The sequence below is a fragment of the Odocoileus virginianus genome, chromosome 16, assembly GCF_023699985.2.
Source record: "Odocoileus virginianus isolate 20LAN1187 ecotype Illinois chromosome 16, Ovbor_1.2, whole genome shotgun sequence".
Lineage (NCBI taxonomy): Eukaryota > Metazoa > Chordata > Mammalia > Artiodactyla > Cervidae > Odocoileus > Odocoileus virginianus.
The window spans coordinates 56,905,494-56,920,689 of NC_069689.1; the positions used below are offsets into that span (position 1 = coordinate 56,905,494).

The 15,196-nt window shown below is 51.7% G+C and overlaps 1 protein-coding gene across 1 annotated transcript in view; it reads left to right on the forward strand.

Annotated features, from left to right (window-relative positions):
- RASGRF1 (Ras protein specific guanine nucleotide releasing factor 1) overlaps positions 1 to 15,196 on the forward strand; it is a 103,030-nt gene that overhangs the window by 42,091 nt on the left and 45,743 nt on the right. The window contains exons 6-10 of the mRNA XM_070478259.1: positions 4,510 to 4,589; positions 7,696 to 7,889; positions 8,201 to 8,310; positions 12,982 to 13,100; positions 14,854 to 15,014. Coding sequence (XP_070334360.1) covers positions 4,510 to 4,589; positions 7,696 to 7,889; positions 8,201 to 8,310; positions 12,982 to 13,100; positions 14,854 to 15,014 — 664 coding nt within the window. The remainder of the gene's footprint in view (positions 1 to 4,509; positions 4,590 to 7,695; positions 7,890 to 8,200; positions 8,311 to 12,981; positions 13,101 to 14,853; positions 15,015 to 15,196) is intronic.

A 15,196-nucleotide genomic window follows, 5' to 3' on the forward strand; every position in this document is an offset into this window, starting at 1 on the left:
CCCCATGCCCCTTGTCGCCATTGGCGTCTCTTCCCTGGTTGTGTGCTTCCAGGGCCCCCTTTTGTAGCATTCATCACACTTAAACAATGGTTTCTTTTGTGTAGATTCCTTGCTGCACTCTAAGTGAGCTGTGGGGAGGGATACGGCCGGAGAATACAGTTGCCCTAGCTGTGCACTGCACAATTCAGGGACAGCATTCACATAAACTAGGTCTCAGCAGAGTTCTGTCAAGGACCAGATGGTAAATATTTTAGATCTTGAGGGCCAGAGGGCTCTGTCAGAGGCAGGTGGACTTAGGCAATCCTAATGATTGGTTGAATGAGTGCGGCTATGTTACAGTAAATCTTTACTGATGGATGCTAAAATGGTAATTCTATGTAATTTTTACTTACCATAAAATACATTTTTTATTTTTTTCAACCATTTAAAATTATAAAAGTCCTTCTAAACGTGCAGGCTGTACAAAAACAGAAAGTGGGCCGGCATTCTGAATGGCAAGATTCCATGTCATAAGTATGTCATTTCACCCAAAACATGCTATGAAGTTAATATAATTGCAATTGAAGTTCAGCCTAGCAGAGTGATTTTAAAGTCCATCTGAAGGAATAAATACATGTAAATTGATATTCATGTTCTGAAAAAAGAACAATGAAAGTAACATTTCCTACATTAAATAAAATATATTGTAGGCTTATAAATATATTAAAAGTATCAAAAACAGCCTGACACTATTGCCAGAACAGGCCAATAGACCATCAGAGTAAAATAGAAAGTTCAGAAACAGACATACCCATGTTTGAGAATTTAGTGACAATAAAGTCAGCTTTGAAAAGGAGGGGAAACAGCTGGAGTGTTGGATAAATAAAATGGGGCGCTTGGCTAACTAAACTGAGAGAAAGATTACATTTATATCTTTTATTCACAAGCTACACCAAAGTAAACTGGAGTTAAGTATTTTTTAAATTATTTATTTATTTGTTTGTTTTGGCTGCACTAGGTCTTCGTTGCTGCCTGGGCTTCCTCTAGTTACAGCGAGTGGGGGCTACTCTCTAGCTGTGGTGCTCAGGCTTTCTTGTGGTGGCTTCTGTTGAGGCTCCTGGTCTCTAGAGCACAGGCTCAGTAGTTGTGGCACATGGGTTTAGTTGCTCTGAAGCATGTGGAATCTTTCAGACCAAGGATCTAACCTGTGTCCCCTGCATAGCAGGTAGATTCTTAACCACTGGACCACAAAGGAAGTCCCCTAGTTAAGTAGTTATATGTAAAAAATAAAATTATAGATGAGTGTGTATGCAGTCTAGGAAAAGACATGCTCAAAGCAGAAAAAAAAAAGGAAAGAAAGAAAATGGTACACCTCACGACAAAGTAGAAAAACTTTAAAAGACACTAAACACAAAATCAATGGAAAATACCTGAAAAAAAAAGTCTGCAATGTAGATGTTCGATTGTACACTTAACATGAAGAGTTAGTTTAATAAAACTGAAAATAGTAAATGGACAGGACTTGGCAGTTCTCAAAAGAAGATGTTCAAATGGCCAATGCAAAGGAAAATGGAGGCTTCATCAACTGTATTTTTATAGTCCTGGCTTATGATGTTCCTACTGTGCTACTCTACCAGTCCCTGCCCTGTTGGAATCTAAGAGGGTGGGTTTCCTCCCTGGTGTTTCCGGCAGCCGTATAAGGGGACTCCCTGGGAGTGGGGCCCTGTGTCTTGCTGTCCGTGCTTGGGGTCATTCGTCACCCCCTGGCTCCTCAGGAACCCTTGATAGTCTTTCTACCTCCACCCTCCCCCACCTCAGGGCCCACGTTCACCCCTCTGTGCACTGCCATGCACCCCGGACTCGTCTCATTTGAATTTTCCAAAGACTCTTCCCATGTGGACGACTGAAGCTCTTCAGATTGGCACAGTGCCTATTTATCTGTTCAATAACTAGTTCAGGGGCCATGGACAGGCAGAACCAGCCTGATCACAGGTGCATCTGTTGCAGACTCGCTGCCTGAAAACTGAAGATGACTTCAGCCATCAAAGGGGAACCCTAGTCCAGAAATCATCGTGTCACCACCCCTAGAGGCCTGTTCTCTTGGGACTTTAGGGAAATGATAGTTAATTCATGGTAATGACTGAACCACACTCAGGAATGAGAACTCGGAATGTTTCCACGACTTTGTTGTTCAGTAGCTCAGTTGTGTCCGACTCTTTACGACCCCCATGTACTGCAGCACGCCAGGCTTCCCTACCCTCTACTGTCTCCAGGAACTTGCTCAAACTCATGTCCATGGAGTCAGTGATACCATCTAATCATCTCATCCTCTATCATCCACTTCTACTTTTGCCTTCAATCTTTCCCAGCATCAGGATCTTTTCCAATGATACCTGTTAAAGGCCCCCTGGCCCCAGCCCTTCCCTTCTGAACGTCCTGGGGGTGTGATCAGTACAGACTTTGCCCTGCAGTGCCCAGGCACTGTGTTCTGTTCTCTTACCACCACCACCACCCCACCTCTCAGCTCCCTTCTCCCTTTTCCTCTTGCAGTCTTTCCCTCTTTTCTTTCTCTCTTCACACAGTATGTTTTCTCTGCAGAGTGGGGGTGCTCAGGGCATTCCAAACCCATCTGGGGTCCAGGAGCCCCGTGCCTCTCAGGCCTTCCGTGCACGTGAGGTCCAGGCCCCTCACTGGCCTCCTGTGCCTCGCAGCCCAGGGGCGCCCACCCAGCGCCTTCCACCCTTTGCTCTTGTCCTGAGAATGAGACCTCACGGTGGTGGGGGTTTGCCTTCAGGGCACAGACTGCTGGGAGAACGGACAGCACCCCAAGCTGGAAAACACCAGGGCCTCAGCGACCACCCAGGGCGCTGGGAGAGCCTGGGCGATGGAGCCGAGAGTGTAGCCATGGAGGGGTGGTGATACGGCAGAGAAAGACAGAGAATGTTCCAGGAAGAGGGGAAGACAGGGCCCAGAGCCCCAACTCGTGGGAGCTCACTCTTCCTCTCTGGGCCTCAGTTTCCCTTTCCATGAGTGGAGCGCGCATTAAAAAAAGAATTTTTTGGCTGCACCACAGGTGGGATCTAGTTCCCTGACCAGGGATTGAACCCCGTGCCCCCTGCTTTGGAAGCACAGAGCCTTAACCACTGGACCACCAGGGACAAGTCCCCACACTTCGGCATATTTGATTCTTTTGGCTTCCCCTGTGACCCAAAGCAAGCCCAGACATGCTGGGGAGATCCCCAGGTCTTCAGGGTGTAGGAGCCAGGGTGATGAGCAGGAGCAAGGGAAGAACAGGAGGAGGGGGGCCCTGCAGGATGGAGCAGAAATTGGCCCATCTTGTGGGTTCTCTGCGTTCTCACAGATTGGCTGTTCTCTAGAGCCAGCCACTTGGGGAGCAGTGGGCAGACAAGAGGGTGTGGGAGGGGGGCCATGGCAAATGTGGCTGCCTGGGAAATGTTCTGAGGCCTAATGAGAGTATGTGCACCCCTAGCATTCCAGGTAATGACAAAGCAGGCTCTTTAGAGACTCTGGGTTTCTGTCCTTTCCTCAGTGTTGTTTTTTTTCTCCCTTTTCTAACCTTTACTCAAAAAGGGGCTGGTGGAGAGCTAGCATTTGCTGAGCATCACTCATCTCACTCAGAAGAACCACATTTCACCTCCGTGTTTTCCATGGAAGGACCTGTGGTTCAGAAATGTTAGGCACCTTGCTCAGGGTCACACAGCTGGGAACGGGCAAAAGGCAGCAGATCTGAACCTCCATCTGTGTGGGTCTCAAGCCCTAGCTCCTGTCATGTCCTCACGACATGAGGACTTTTCCTCTGAGTTCTTCAGAGCCCCAGGTTCCTCCAGGATCCCTCAGGAGCACCCTGAGCCAGCAGGGACTCGAGGGAGCTAGGGAGCCAGCAGCCAGAGCACTACCCTTCTCGGCCAGCTTGACTGGCATCTGACTGCATGCTGAGAAGAGCCCTTCTGCACTGTACGCTCTGCCGTCACCATCCTGAAATACACTTCATTTTTTTCTTAATTAATTAATTTCTTTTTCAGCTGTGGTGGGTCTTCTTGCTGTACACAGGCTTTCTCTAGTTGCCATCAGTGGGGGCTACTCTTCATTGAGGGTCACAGGCTTCTCATTGCAGTGGCTTCTCTTGTGCAGCACGGGCTCTGTGGCACGCAGGCTTCAGTAGCTGCGACTCACGGGCTCTAGAGCACAGACTCAGTAGTCGCGGTGCACGGGCTTAGTTGCTCCGTGGCATGTGGGATCTTCCCCGACCTGGGGTCCAGCCAGTGTCCCTTGTGTTGCAAGGTGAATTCTTAACCACCAGGGAAGCCCCATCCTGAAATTCTTAACCATTTTGTTAACAAGGGGCTCGCTTATTTGTTTTGCATTAGGCCCCACAAATTACATAGTCCACCCCACTGAACTGGTTTTCAGGTTAAGTATCACCTGAGAAGATTTCCTTAACTTGCGGGAGGGGACACTTGGAGGGACAGGACGTCCTGGCCTGAGCTTACCCTGTGGTTTTTCTTGCAGTGAGACCATCATGTTTTTGCACCAGATCTTTTACCAAGGCCTGAAGGCCCGCATCTCCAGCTGGCCCACGCTGGTCCTGGGTGAGTAGCAGCCTTGGCAAGGGTCCTCTGCCCCTTCGTCCCCACCCCAACCTGGGAAGTCCATCTACAGTGGCCACCCCCTCCCCCCCCCCCACCCCCAGCTGGTAACACTTTTGTCCTTGCAGAATGTACCAGAAGGGCCCTTTAAAAACTCCCAGGAACCCTCAGAGGGCTCAGAGGAGGAAAGACAAATTGGCAAAAGCTACATTTCTGGGAGGAAGTGATATATTTTTAGTTTATCTGTTTTTCCCTTTTAAAAATAAAATATATGTACCCATTTGAGAAAATTCGAGAATCCAGAAAAGTAGGAAATGGTTAAAAATATCAGCCATAGTTCTGCTTCCCAAAGATAACTACTGTAAACACTTGGGTTTGTTTCCTTCCAATTTTTTTTTCTATGCATAGATCTTGGTGTGTTTTTTTTTCCCATTTTACATAATTGCAAACACACTGAATATAGAATTTGAATCTTACTGTGGGTTTTTTTTTTTACTTAACATTATTGCATAAGCGTTTTCTCAAGCTAAAGCACACTTTTTGATGACTGTGTAGTGCTCCAGGGCCCTGTGAATCTGCCACCATCTATGTAGACGTCTCCCCCTTCTTAGCTCTTAAAGATGTATTGCCTTTTTGCTGTTACTAGAAACAATAATGTCTACACATGAGGTGGTCTCCATATTAGAGAGAAGTTCCCTGAGATAGGTGTCCAGAGGCTGAATGGCTGAAACAAGCGGGGTGGACTCCCCGCTCTGTACCGACCATCACATTTCTCTCCAAGTCCTCACTCCTGAGGGTGATGTATAGGGGTACCTCTCGCTTCTTGTCTCTCCCACCCTGGGTAGCATCTTCTTTCCACCTAATTCAACAGGAAAAGGTGAGTGTTGTGTCACTTCTGCTGTGAAGTCAAGGGAAAAGGCTCAGGAAGGTGAAGGAACTGCTAAGAGAGGAGAGGCTCCCCTGCCCACAGGCCAGGAGACTTCCACGGGGAGTGAGCGCTATTTCTGTTTTTCTCAGGTCAAAGAGACCTGTTTTATCCAAGATCAAAAGAAGAAGCCGGTGACTCAGTGGTAAAGAACAGGCCTGCCAATGCAGGAGACATAAGAGCCGTGATTTGATCCTTGGGTCAGGAAGATCCCCTGGAAGAGGAAATAGCAACCTGCTCCTATATTCTTGCCTAAAAAACTCCATGGACAGAGGAGCCTGGCAGGCTACAGCCCATAGGGTCACAAAGAGTTGGACACGACTTAACGACTAAGCAAACACACACACACATACACTAGAAAGAAGAAAAAGGCTGTACTTTCTGTCCTCATAGGATTGATAAGGTGATCCATTGGGTAGGTGGATGCCTTGCGTGAGAGCTCCCACTTAAGAGTTTGTTACAAGGAAATTTTTTCCTTTTATTGAAGTATAGTTAACTTACAATGTTGTGTTCATTTCAGCTGTACAGCAAAGTGATTCATTTATATCTATATATGTTCTTTTTGTAATATTCTTTTCCATTATGGTTATTACGAGTTATTGAATATAGTTCCTGGTGCTATACACTGGATGTGTGCGTGCTCAGTCATGTCCAACTCTTTGCAACCCCGTGGACTGTAGCCCTCCAGGCTCCTCTGTCTGTGGGATTTTCCCAAGAAGAATACTGGAGTGGGTAGCCATTTCCTCCTCCAGGGGATCTTCCCTACTCAGGGATCAAACCTGCGTCTCCTATGTCTCCTGCCATAGCAGGCAGCTTGTTTACCACTGAGCCACCAGGGAAGCCCTGTGCTATACAGTAGGACCTTCTCATTTATCCGTTCTATATGTAAAAACTTACAAATGCTAAACCCAAGCTCCCACTCCATCCATCCCCCATCCCCCTCCCTCTTGGCAACCACAAATCTGTTCCCTAAGTCTGTGAGTCTGTTTCTGTTTTGTAGAGTTTGTGTCATATTTAGATTCCACATATAAGTGATATCATATGGAGTTTGTCTTTCTCTGTTTGACTTACTTCACTTAGTATAATCATCACTAGCCGCATGGTCTTGCTCTTTAACGGGGTTAGTAAGCAGATGTTTTAGAACAATGGTCCCCAACCTTTTGGGTACCAGGGACTGATTTCATAGAAGACAGTTTTTCCACGGACCAGGGTTAGGGGGATGGTTTCAAGATGTTTCAAGCATAGTACATTTATTGTGCACTTTATTTCTAATCTAACGCTGCTGTTGATCTGACAGGAGGTACTGGCCTGGAGGTGGGGGGACTTCTGTTTTAAAGGCTCCATCCCATCCCATCAAGTGTTGAAGGGCAGGTCTGGGCTTTCAAGAGCTGGAAGGACAGGATGCTAGACACCCAGGAGGTTGAGACTGACGGGCCAGCAGGGGCTGCAGAGCTGGGAGGGGGACAGGGGACCCACATGTGAGGGAACAGAGACTCAGGAAAGCATGTCGTGGGGTGGAAAGCCCTGGAACCAAGGAGTCAGGAAACCTGGTTCCAAGCCAGCTGCTGACTCACCTTGTGGCCTCTGACAGGTCCCAGTCACAGATGGGACACTCTGGGAGGGAAGCCCCCTGGAGGGAGGAGGGCACTGGGGTGATGTAATTACGACAGAGGCCAGGGGCAACCCCACAGGCACTCTGAGACCCAGGTGGCCCCTCAGAGAGGGGCACTGACTGGCCCAAGGGGCTGGTCATCGAGGCAGGGGCCGGCCTTCACACCCCCCTCCTGGACTGTCATGGGCCCAGCTTGTGCAGGGCAGCTTCCTTCAGCAGAGAGCAGTTCCCACGCAGGGAGGACCCAGCTGACAGCCAGGGGAGAAGCACCTGTGTCCTAAAAGGGGCCCAGGGGCCACCCCACAGCACCCTCCACACCTGCTTTCCCTGGCCCTCTAGGTGTCAGACTAGATAGGGCTCCATCTCAAAACCGTCTGGTTCTGATGTGATTGATCCCGGTGCCTGGGGCCTCCCTGTCTCTCCTAGGAGAGGGCAGTGGGGCCAGGGTCAGCTCCGAAGGCAGGGTTTTCTCTGGGCAGGGCTGGGGAAGCCGAGGGCCTGGGGGAGGGCATCGGCCCCTCACCCCACACCTAGGGCGCCCCCGCTGCCCGCTGAGCCCCGCCTCCTTGCAGCCGACCTGTTCGACATCCTGCTGCCCATGCTCAACATCTACCAGGAGTTCGTGCGCAACCACCAGTACAGCCTGCAGATCCTGGCGCACTGCAAGCAGAACCGTGACTTCGACAAGCTACTCAAGCACTATGAGGCCAAGCCCGACTGCGAGGAGAGGACGCTGGAGACCTTCCTCACCTACCCCATGTTCCAGGTGTGCCGCCCCACCTGCCGCCCTGCCAGGGCGCATGCGCACATGGGTGGCTGGGTGGTGGGGCCAGGAGGGGTGCGACCAGCAGAGAGCCAGGCCTGTGGGGCAGGGCAGGGGTGGGGGTGGAGGGGCTCATCCCACCCAAGACCCTGGCTCCAATCTGAGATCGGGAGAGTCTGAGATTGGAAGTGCAATGGGGGTCCTTGGTGCTAAGAACCCTTGTCTCTGCGCCCCCAATCCCTTCCCGGGCTCTGTCTCTCCCCTGTATCATTTCATCGCCACCTCTCTCCTGCCTCACCTCCCCGCCCCCGCAGATCCCCAGATACATCCTGACGCTACACGAGCTCCTGGCACACACCCCTCATGAGCACGTGGAGCGCAACAGCCTGGACTATGCCAAGTCCAAACTGGAAGAGCTGTCCAGGTAAGCCCAGCAGCGGGTCCCCACACCAGGGAATCCAGGTCCCCACATCACGGGGCAGGCCCAGGCTTGAGGGTGCCCCCACTGGGAGTTCGCTGAGCCCAAATGGCCAAAACTCATGTTTCTGGTTAAGATTGCAAGGGATGGGGACCCATAGCCTGTCCCACCTGGAGGCAGAATCCCCACGAGCAGTCTGAGGGGTTTACAGCTCCAGTCCAGGTGGGCACCGGCAAGATGGGATGGGTGGCTTGCTGTCCCTGGCATAGGTGGGGCCCAGCAAGGGCCTGGGTGGTCACTGGGCCCATCTCCAGGACTCGCAGACACTCTCTGCCCATTTCCTCGGTTCTCCAGCATCAATGTGTCAATGCTTGTGGCTTTAGGAGCTCCATGGGGTCCCGAGTGTTGGGCCCTCATGTATCCCAGGCTCTGTTCAGCAGTAGGCAGTGTCCATGAGTGGACAGGCCATGGGTGGGCCATTGTCAGAGGCCGAAGCCCCATAGTCAGGGCCTCCCCTGCTCTCCCTCAGTCCCTGGAGCACAGTCTCTGCCCAGGCAGGAGCAGAGGGACCAGGGAGGAGGGCTGCCACACCCAGGTGGTGGGGAGGGGGGTTCCCCATCTGTGGGGGCGGGGGCGGCATGGAGGGGAGGAGCTTCAGACTCCAGTGTTTCCTGAAAATGGAACCCACCAGAGTTTCTGATGGATGAGGTAAGAGGACAGAGAAAACATAGGAGTCGAAAGGGAGTCTGAGCCTGAGCAGCCTCAAGGATGGCACCGCCACGATGCAAGGTGTAGAAACCGCTGGAGGGGCAGGTTTGAAGGGGTCTTCTTCGCTTCATGGGAGCTCTCTTTGGGGGTGTGTTGGGCCTGAGATGGACGACAGCAGTGGAGATGACAAGGAGGGAGAGTCGGTGTTTGACTCTGGAGTTTAGGGAGGAGAGAACAGGTCATCAGCTCAGACATGGTATTTAAAGTCACCAGCTGGGACTTCCCTGCCGGTCCAGAGATTAAGACTCTGCACTTCCACTGTAGGAGGTGTGGGTTTGATCCCTAGTCAGGGAACTAAGATCCCACATACCACATGGTGCAGCCAGAACTTTTTTTAAAAAGTCACAAGATTGATGAGATCACCAAGGGAGTGAGTTTAAGCAGGAATGAGGTATGAACCAAAGGTTGAGCCCTGGGGCGTCCACCAGCGGAGGCCAAGAGGTGAGGAGGGGCCTTATGGTCAGAGATGGATGGGTCTGCACGGTGTGGGGCTCAGCCACCAGCCCTACTGGAGCCCCGCCCACCACCCAGAGCCCTCAACAGCTTCCCGAGTTCAACGAGTGGAACTTGTTGGGCAGCTGGGCAGAGGGAGGACCAGTATGGCCTGGGGCAGGGCACAGACCTCACAGTGAAGAATTCGGGAGAAGGTGTAAACAGGGTGTGACTGCAGACTAACAGAACCATTGTGGGGTGTGGACCCCAGTTCTCTCAGGCCCCAGGGAGTCAGTACAGTGTACTCTTCCCGGGGAGAAGATGTGGACCCGCCCACCCCCCGTGAGTTCCTGGACCCTGCGGGATGCCCTGTCCCAGTGCAGGCAGGGGGTACAGGAGGCACGTGGGTGCCAGGGAACTTTGCCCAAGACCCCGGTCCCCTCTCCCCCCTGGTGCTGGGTGTACAGACTGCTCTTCCTTTGTCCCCCCGCCCATCACCTACACCTGGTCCTGAGCCCAGCCTGAGCAGCACAGAAGAGGGTTTTCCCATGTGACAGCAGCCCTTTCATCCTCTTCCAACCTTCCCTGGGGCCTGAGGAAAGCTGCAGCTGACTAGAAGCCAGAAGATAACCAGCCCCTCCCTGGCCAGCCTCAGAGCCCTGCACCCCTCACCTCTGGGGGCCTTTGTCCCACTTCCTCTCCTGAACCCCTCACTCCTAGGCTCCAGGATAACCCAGGTCATCACTTCCAGTTCCCCAGGAGCCTCAGGCCCTGGAAATTCCAGGCCGCCTTCCCAGAGTCCCCCAGCTTCCCTAACCTAGGCTCCCCCATCGCAGACTGCAGCCTGGGTCTGCCGTTTACCCTGAGCCACTGCAGTTTACACACGTCTAACAGCCATCCCCAGATGGCTCAGGGGTAAAGAGCCCACCTGCCAGGGCCAGAGACATAGGAGACCTGAGTTCAATCCCGGGGTCCGGAAGACCCCTTGGAGGAAAAAAATGACAACCCACTCCAGTATTCTTGCCTGGAGAATGTCATGGACACAGGATGCTGGCTGGCTATAGTTCACAGGGTCCTAAAGAGTCAGACACAACTTGGCAACTAAACAACAAAGATTTTTTTTTTTTTATGTGGACCATTTTTTTAAGTCTTTATTGAGTTTGTTACACCTTGCTTCTGTTTTATGTTTGGGTTTTTTATGCTGAGTCTTACAGCACCTGGGACCTTAGCTCCCTGACCAGGGATCAAACCTGCTACTCCTGCATTGGATTGTGAAATTTCAGCCATGGGACCGCCAGGGAGTCCACCCCCTCATTTTGAGCACCTCTAGCCTCTTCAACCAATCTCTCACTCTCTGCAAGAGAGTCTGATTGCCTTGGGCTGCTACCAAAAGTGAAGTACTTTTGGAGGCTGGAGGAAGGATGGCTACTTCCATCCACAGAACTACCTGAAAGGTCCCTCCCTGGCCCATGCCCATGTGTTTTCCTGAAGAAGGCTAAGGCCTGGAAAGAGAAGAGCATTGCTGGGAAGGTGGGGGTGGGGTGAATAGAAAACCAAAGCTTCTAAGGCAGAGACCTCATCTCAATGCCCCAGTCTGATAGCCTGCAAAAATGACAAGTTATCGTGTATCACCTTTTTTTAACAATAACATTTTCGCAGCCCTGGGCAGTGGTCACCACCTTTTATTTAAGCACCTGTCATTGCATGAGGTCAGCCCATGCAATGCATTATTTTCCATCCTCACCCCAACAGTTACAGATGGGAAGCTAAGTATTCGAGGGGTTGAGTAATGCGTTCAGCATCAATCACGCTGATTCCCCTGTTCACAGCTCCAGCTCCACCCATGTCATCTCTCATTGTTACAGGGTTTGAATTGGATCATGTCTACAAGAGAACTCTGTTAACCACTGAATATTCGTCAGCTCTCTGAGTGGTCTTACTTGTGGAATTTCAGGCATCAACAAAGAGGAGACTTTGTGCTTTCCTTAGAGTAGGTGGGGTACTTTTCCAGACCTCCTTCCAAAAATATATATATATTCACTACTTTCCTAAGACTTCTGGAAACACATGGACGGTCTTAGCAAAGTTGTTAAGTCACTCCTACCTTTTCCCACCAATGCTATTTTAAAAAGCAGTTATGTACTGCCACCTCATGGAGAGGAGCAGTGTTGCAGCAGTCAGAACCAGAACAGAAATTTGCAAGTGTTCTTAGATGAAGGGGCAAACTGTGTCTTGCTTAAACCTCCTAGTTGTGCTGGAGCCTATAGAAATAAACTGCAGTCAGTCTTTCCTTGAGCCAGCTGGATTTCCAGGTGCTCCAAAAATAAGTCATTCTGGAGCCCAAACATTAAGGAAACAACCATATAAAGAGTGTGCAAGGAGGGAGAAGGAGGTGTGACAAATTGAGATAGTAGCATTGACATATACACACTAGCACATGTAAAATAGCTAGTGGGAAGCTGCTGAATAGCACATGGAGCTTAGCTCAGTGCTCTGTGGTAATCTAGAGGGTGGGTTGGGGCAGTGGGAGGAAGGATCTAGAGGGAAGGGACATATATATGTGTGTATAGCTGATTCAACTGAATGTTACTACTGGAAAAACCATAGCTTTGACTATACAGACCTTTGTCAGCAAAGTGATGTCTTTGCTTTTTTATACACTGTTTAGGTTGGCCATAGCTTTCCTTACAAGGAGCAAGTGTCTTAATTTCATGGCTGCAGTCACTGTCTCCAGTGATTTTGGAGCCCAAGAAAATAGTCTGTCACTGTTTCCACATTTTCCCCTTATATTTGGCATGACTCATTGGAAAAGACCCTGATGCTGAAAAGATTGAGGGCAGGAGAAGGGGGGGGGCAACAGAGGATGAGACAGTTGGAAGGCATCATCAACTCGATGAACATGAGTTTGAGCAAACTCTGGGAGATAGAGGAGAACAGGGAAGCCTGGTGTTCTGCAGTCCATGGGGTCACAAAGAGTCACATACAACTGAGCGACTGAACAACAACAAATAGCTGATTCAGATTATTATATAGCTAAAGCGACTGTACTCCGATTTCAAATTCTAATTAGTCTTTTTAAAAGAACATGCAGAGGGGAGAAACAAACACATTTCCCCGAGGCAGAAGTGAGCTTGGTTTGTTTTCTGGATGGAAATGAGGCCGGTGGTGGGGTAAGAGGCAGGTAATGAACAAAGAATGTCTTCTACACGCCCATCTTCCTCCCAGCTCTGCTTTCTCGCCTCCATGTGGGTCAGACCATCTTCTCAGCCTCCCAGAGCTGTTGGAGACTTACAGGAGCCCGCGCCTGTAAAGTGCACGCACACAGTGGGCTCTCTGTGCGTGTAGGCTCTCTCACCTTTGGTGACCACAGGTTCTACCTGAGAATCCAGGCTCTCTCCCCAGGTCCAGCCAGAGACCCGGCATTGCATCCTCCCTGGGAGGTGGGGGCCGCTGGTCTTTGACTCTTCATCCTCACAGGATAATGCACGATGAAGTCAGTGAGACCGAGAACATCCGGAAAAACCTGGCCATTGAACGCATGATCATTGAAGGCTGCGAGATCCTTCTGGACACCAGCCAAACCTTTGTGAGACAAGGTATGGCCTCTCTACCCTGTGTCCCCCACCCAACCCCAGCCAGGTGGGCCCCCACAGCAGGAGGCAGGCCACACTCAGTGACACCACCAGTTGGCTCGGCTGCCGCGTGCCAAAGCCTGCCGGCATGACTGCGGCGTATTCTGGGCCTGCCGGGGGAAATGTGACAGCTATATGTAGACGGCGGTGTCTATACATATAGATGCTGATATTGTCAGTTTTCACAGTTTCCTTGTCTCTAGATGTAAACACAATTCTTCCCAGATGGCCTTGGTTTGTCTACTGTATACCATCATAAACATCGACATGTCCTTTGAGGGAGAGAATACGGGGTGGAGGATGAGGCCAGGTTCTGACTGACCCCCTGAGTCGTGGGCAGTTGCAGTGTCCAAGGTGGCATTGACAAGGGTCAGTCCCTCTGTCCTGTACTCAGCCTCCTTGGCCTCTTGGGGAGGCCGTGATCACAGTGGTTCTGGGTGCGGTTCCCTCACTCTTGGGCTTCAGCTGACCTTGGGGACACTGCTGAGAGGCTCAGCCCTAGTGAGAAGGGTGGGTGAAGCTCTCTGGAGCCCAAGGGACTGACTTCCAACTTGGGGATGTTAGAGCCACAGTGCCTTTAAGGTCAGCTCATTCAGATTCGACGGCCTGTGGGAAATTCAGTGTCTCCTCTCATGCCCAGAGGTGATGCCTCAGGATGGACCTCCACCTTCCTACCTTCCTTCCTTCCTTCCTTCCTTCCTTCTTTCCTTCCTTCCTTCCTTCCTTCCTTCCTTCCTTCCTTCCTTCCTTCCTTCCTTCCATCTAGTCCTGGAGGTCTCTGACTACATGAAAGGCTGGCCTGAGCAGCTGTCACTGGTCCCCACTGCCCTTGGCCTGAACCCCCTCTACTGGGAGTTTGTTCTGAGCCCCTGTGTCCTTCCCTGGGGTCCACCCTGGGACCTGCTGAGCCCAGAGCCAGCCTAGCCTGTGACCCGCTCCCCTGAGCTGTGCTGTGCCCAAACTGAGGGGCTGGGCTGGACCTGGAGATCAAACAGGGAGCCCAATAAGCCCTTTCTCATTTATTCTGTCTCACTACCTCCGTGAATGCCTGCCCTATTCATGCCAGTCCAGCTCAGATCTCCAGGGATGCCCAGAGAGTAGACCCTGCTCCTCCCTCCAGGGCTGAATGTTCAGGGGAGAGGGGCTCAGGATACAGGGAAGGGGGTCCATGCAGTGATGAATGTGGGCAGGACGCAGAGAGGTGGCCCAGAGCAGGACTAGGGAGAATCAGGGAGGGCTTCCCGAGGAGGTGGCATTGGACTGCAGCAGAACACACTGTTATCAGTTGGCCATGTCAACAGTGACTACATGTGGCAGCAGGGACTTAATGTGTCTTGCTAATCTCTCTGGGCCACAGCCAGCTCCCCACTTCTTCAGTCTCCTGCCACCTCCAGGCCCCAGCCTAGTCCTGCATTCTCACCCTAGGGGCCATGTCCTTCAGCGTTCTTTTGCTTTCTAAGGCCCTGGCCCTGGTTGGGTGGGTTAAAGTTCTGGCATGGAGCTTCTCTCATCATCCCCCGCCCCCCTAAACCCCACCATGCGGCCCCAGGGAAGGGCTGGAGGGGGTGTCTGAGTCACCTGTCTGCTACCAGGAGCCAGGGTCGCCTGGTCCCACTGCCATGGCCACCGGCATCGCCACCCACGTGCAGCTTCAAAGCTGGCTTAGAGGCCCAGGTCATCCTGGGAGATGGACTCAGGGTCTCTCCTCTGTCCACAGGTTCCCTCATCCAGGTGCCCATGTCCGAGAAGGGCAAGATCACCAGGGGGCGCCTGGGGTCCCTGTCCCTGAAGAAGGAGGGCGAGAGGCAGTGCTTCCTGTTTTCTAAGCACCTGATCATCTGCACCAGAGGCTCTGGCGGAAAGCTTCACCTGACTAAGGTAAGGCCGGGGCTGGGGAGCTGCTGGGGCTGGAGGTCGGACACCACAGTGACCTGGGGGTCCTGACCAACACTGACCAGGGCCCAGACAGTGGGCAGGGGTGTCAGAGACACCCCTCAAGTGTACACACACATACACACACACACACACACACTGACTACTCCAACTGGAAGCTTGAAATG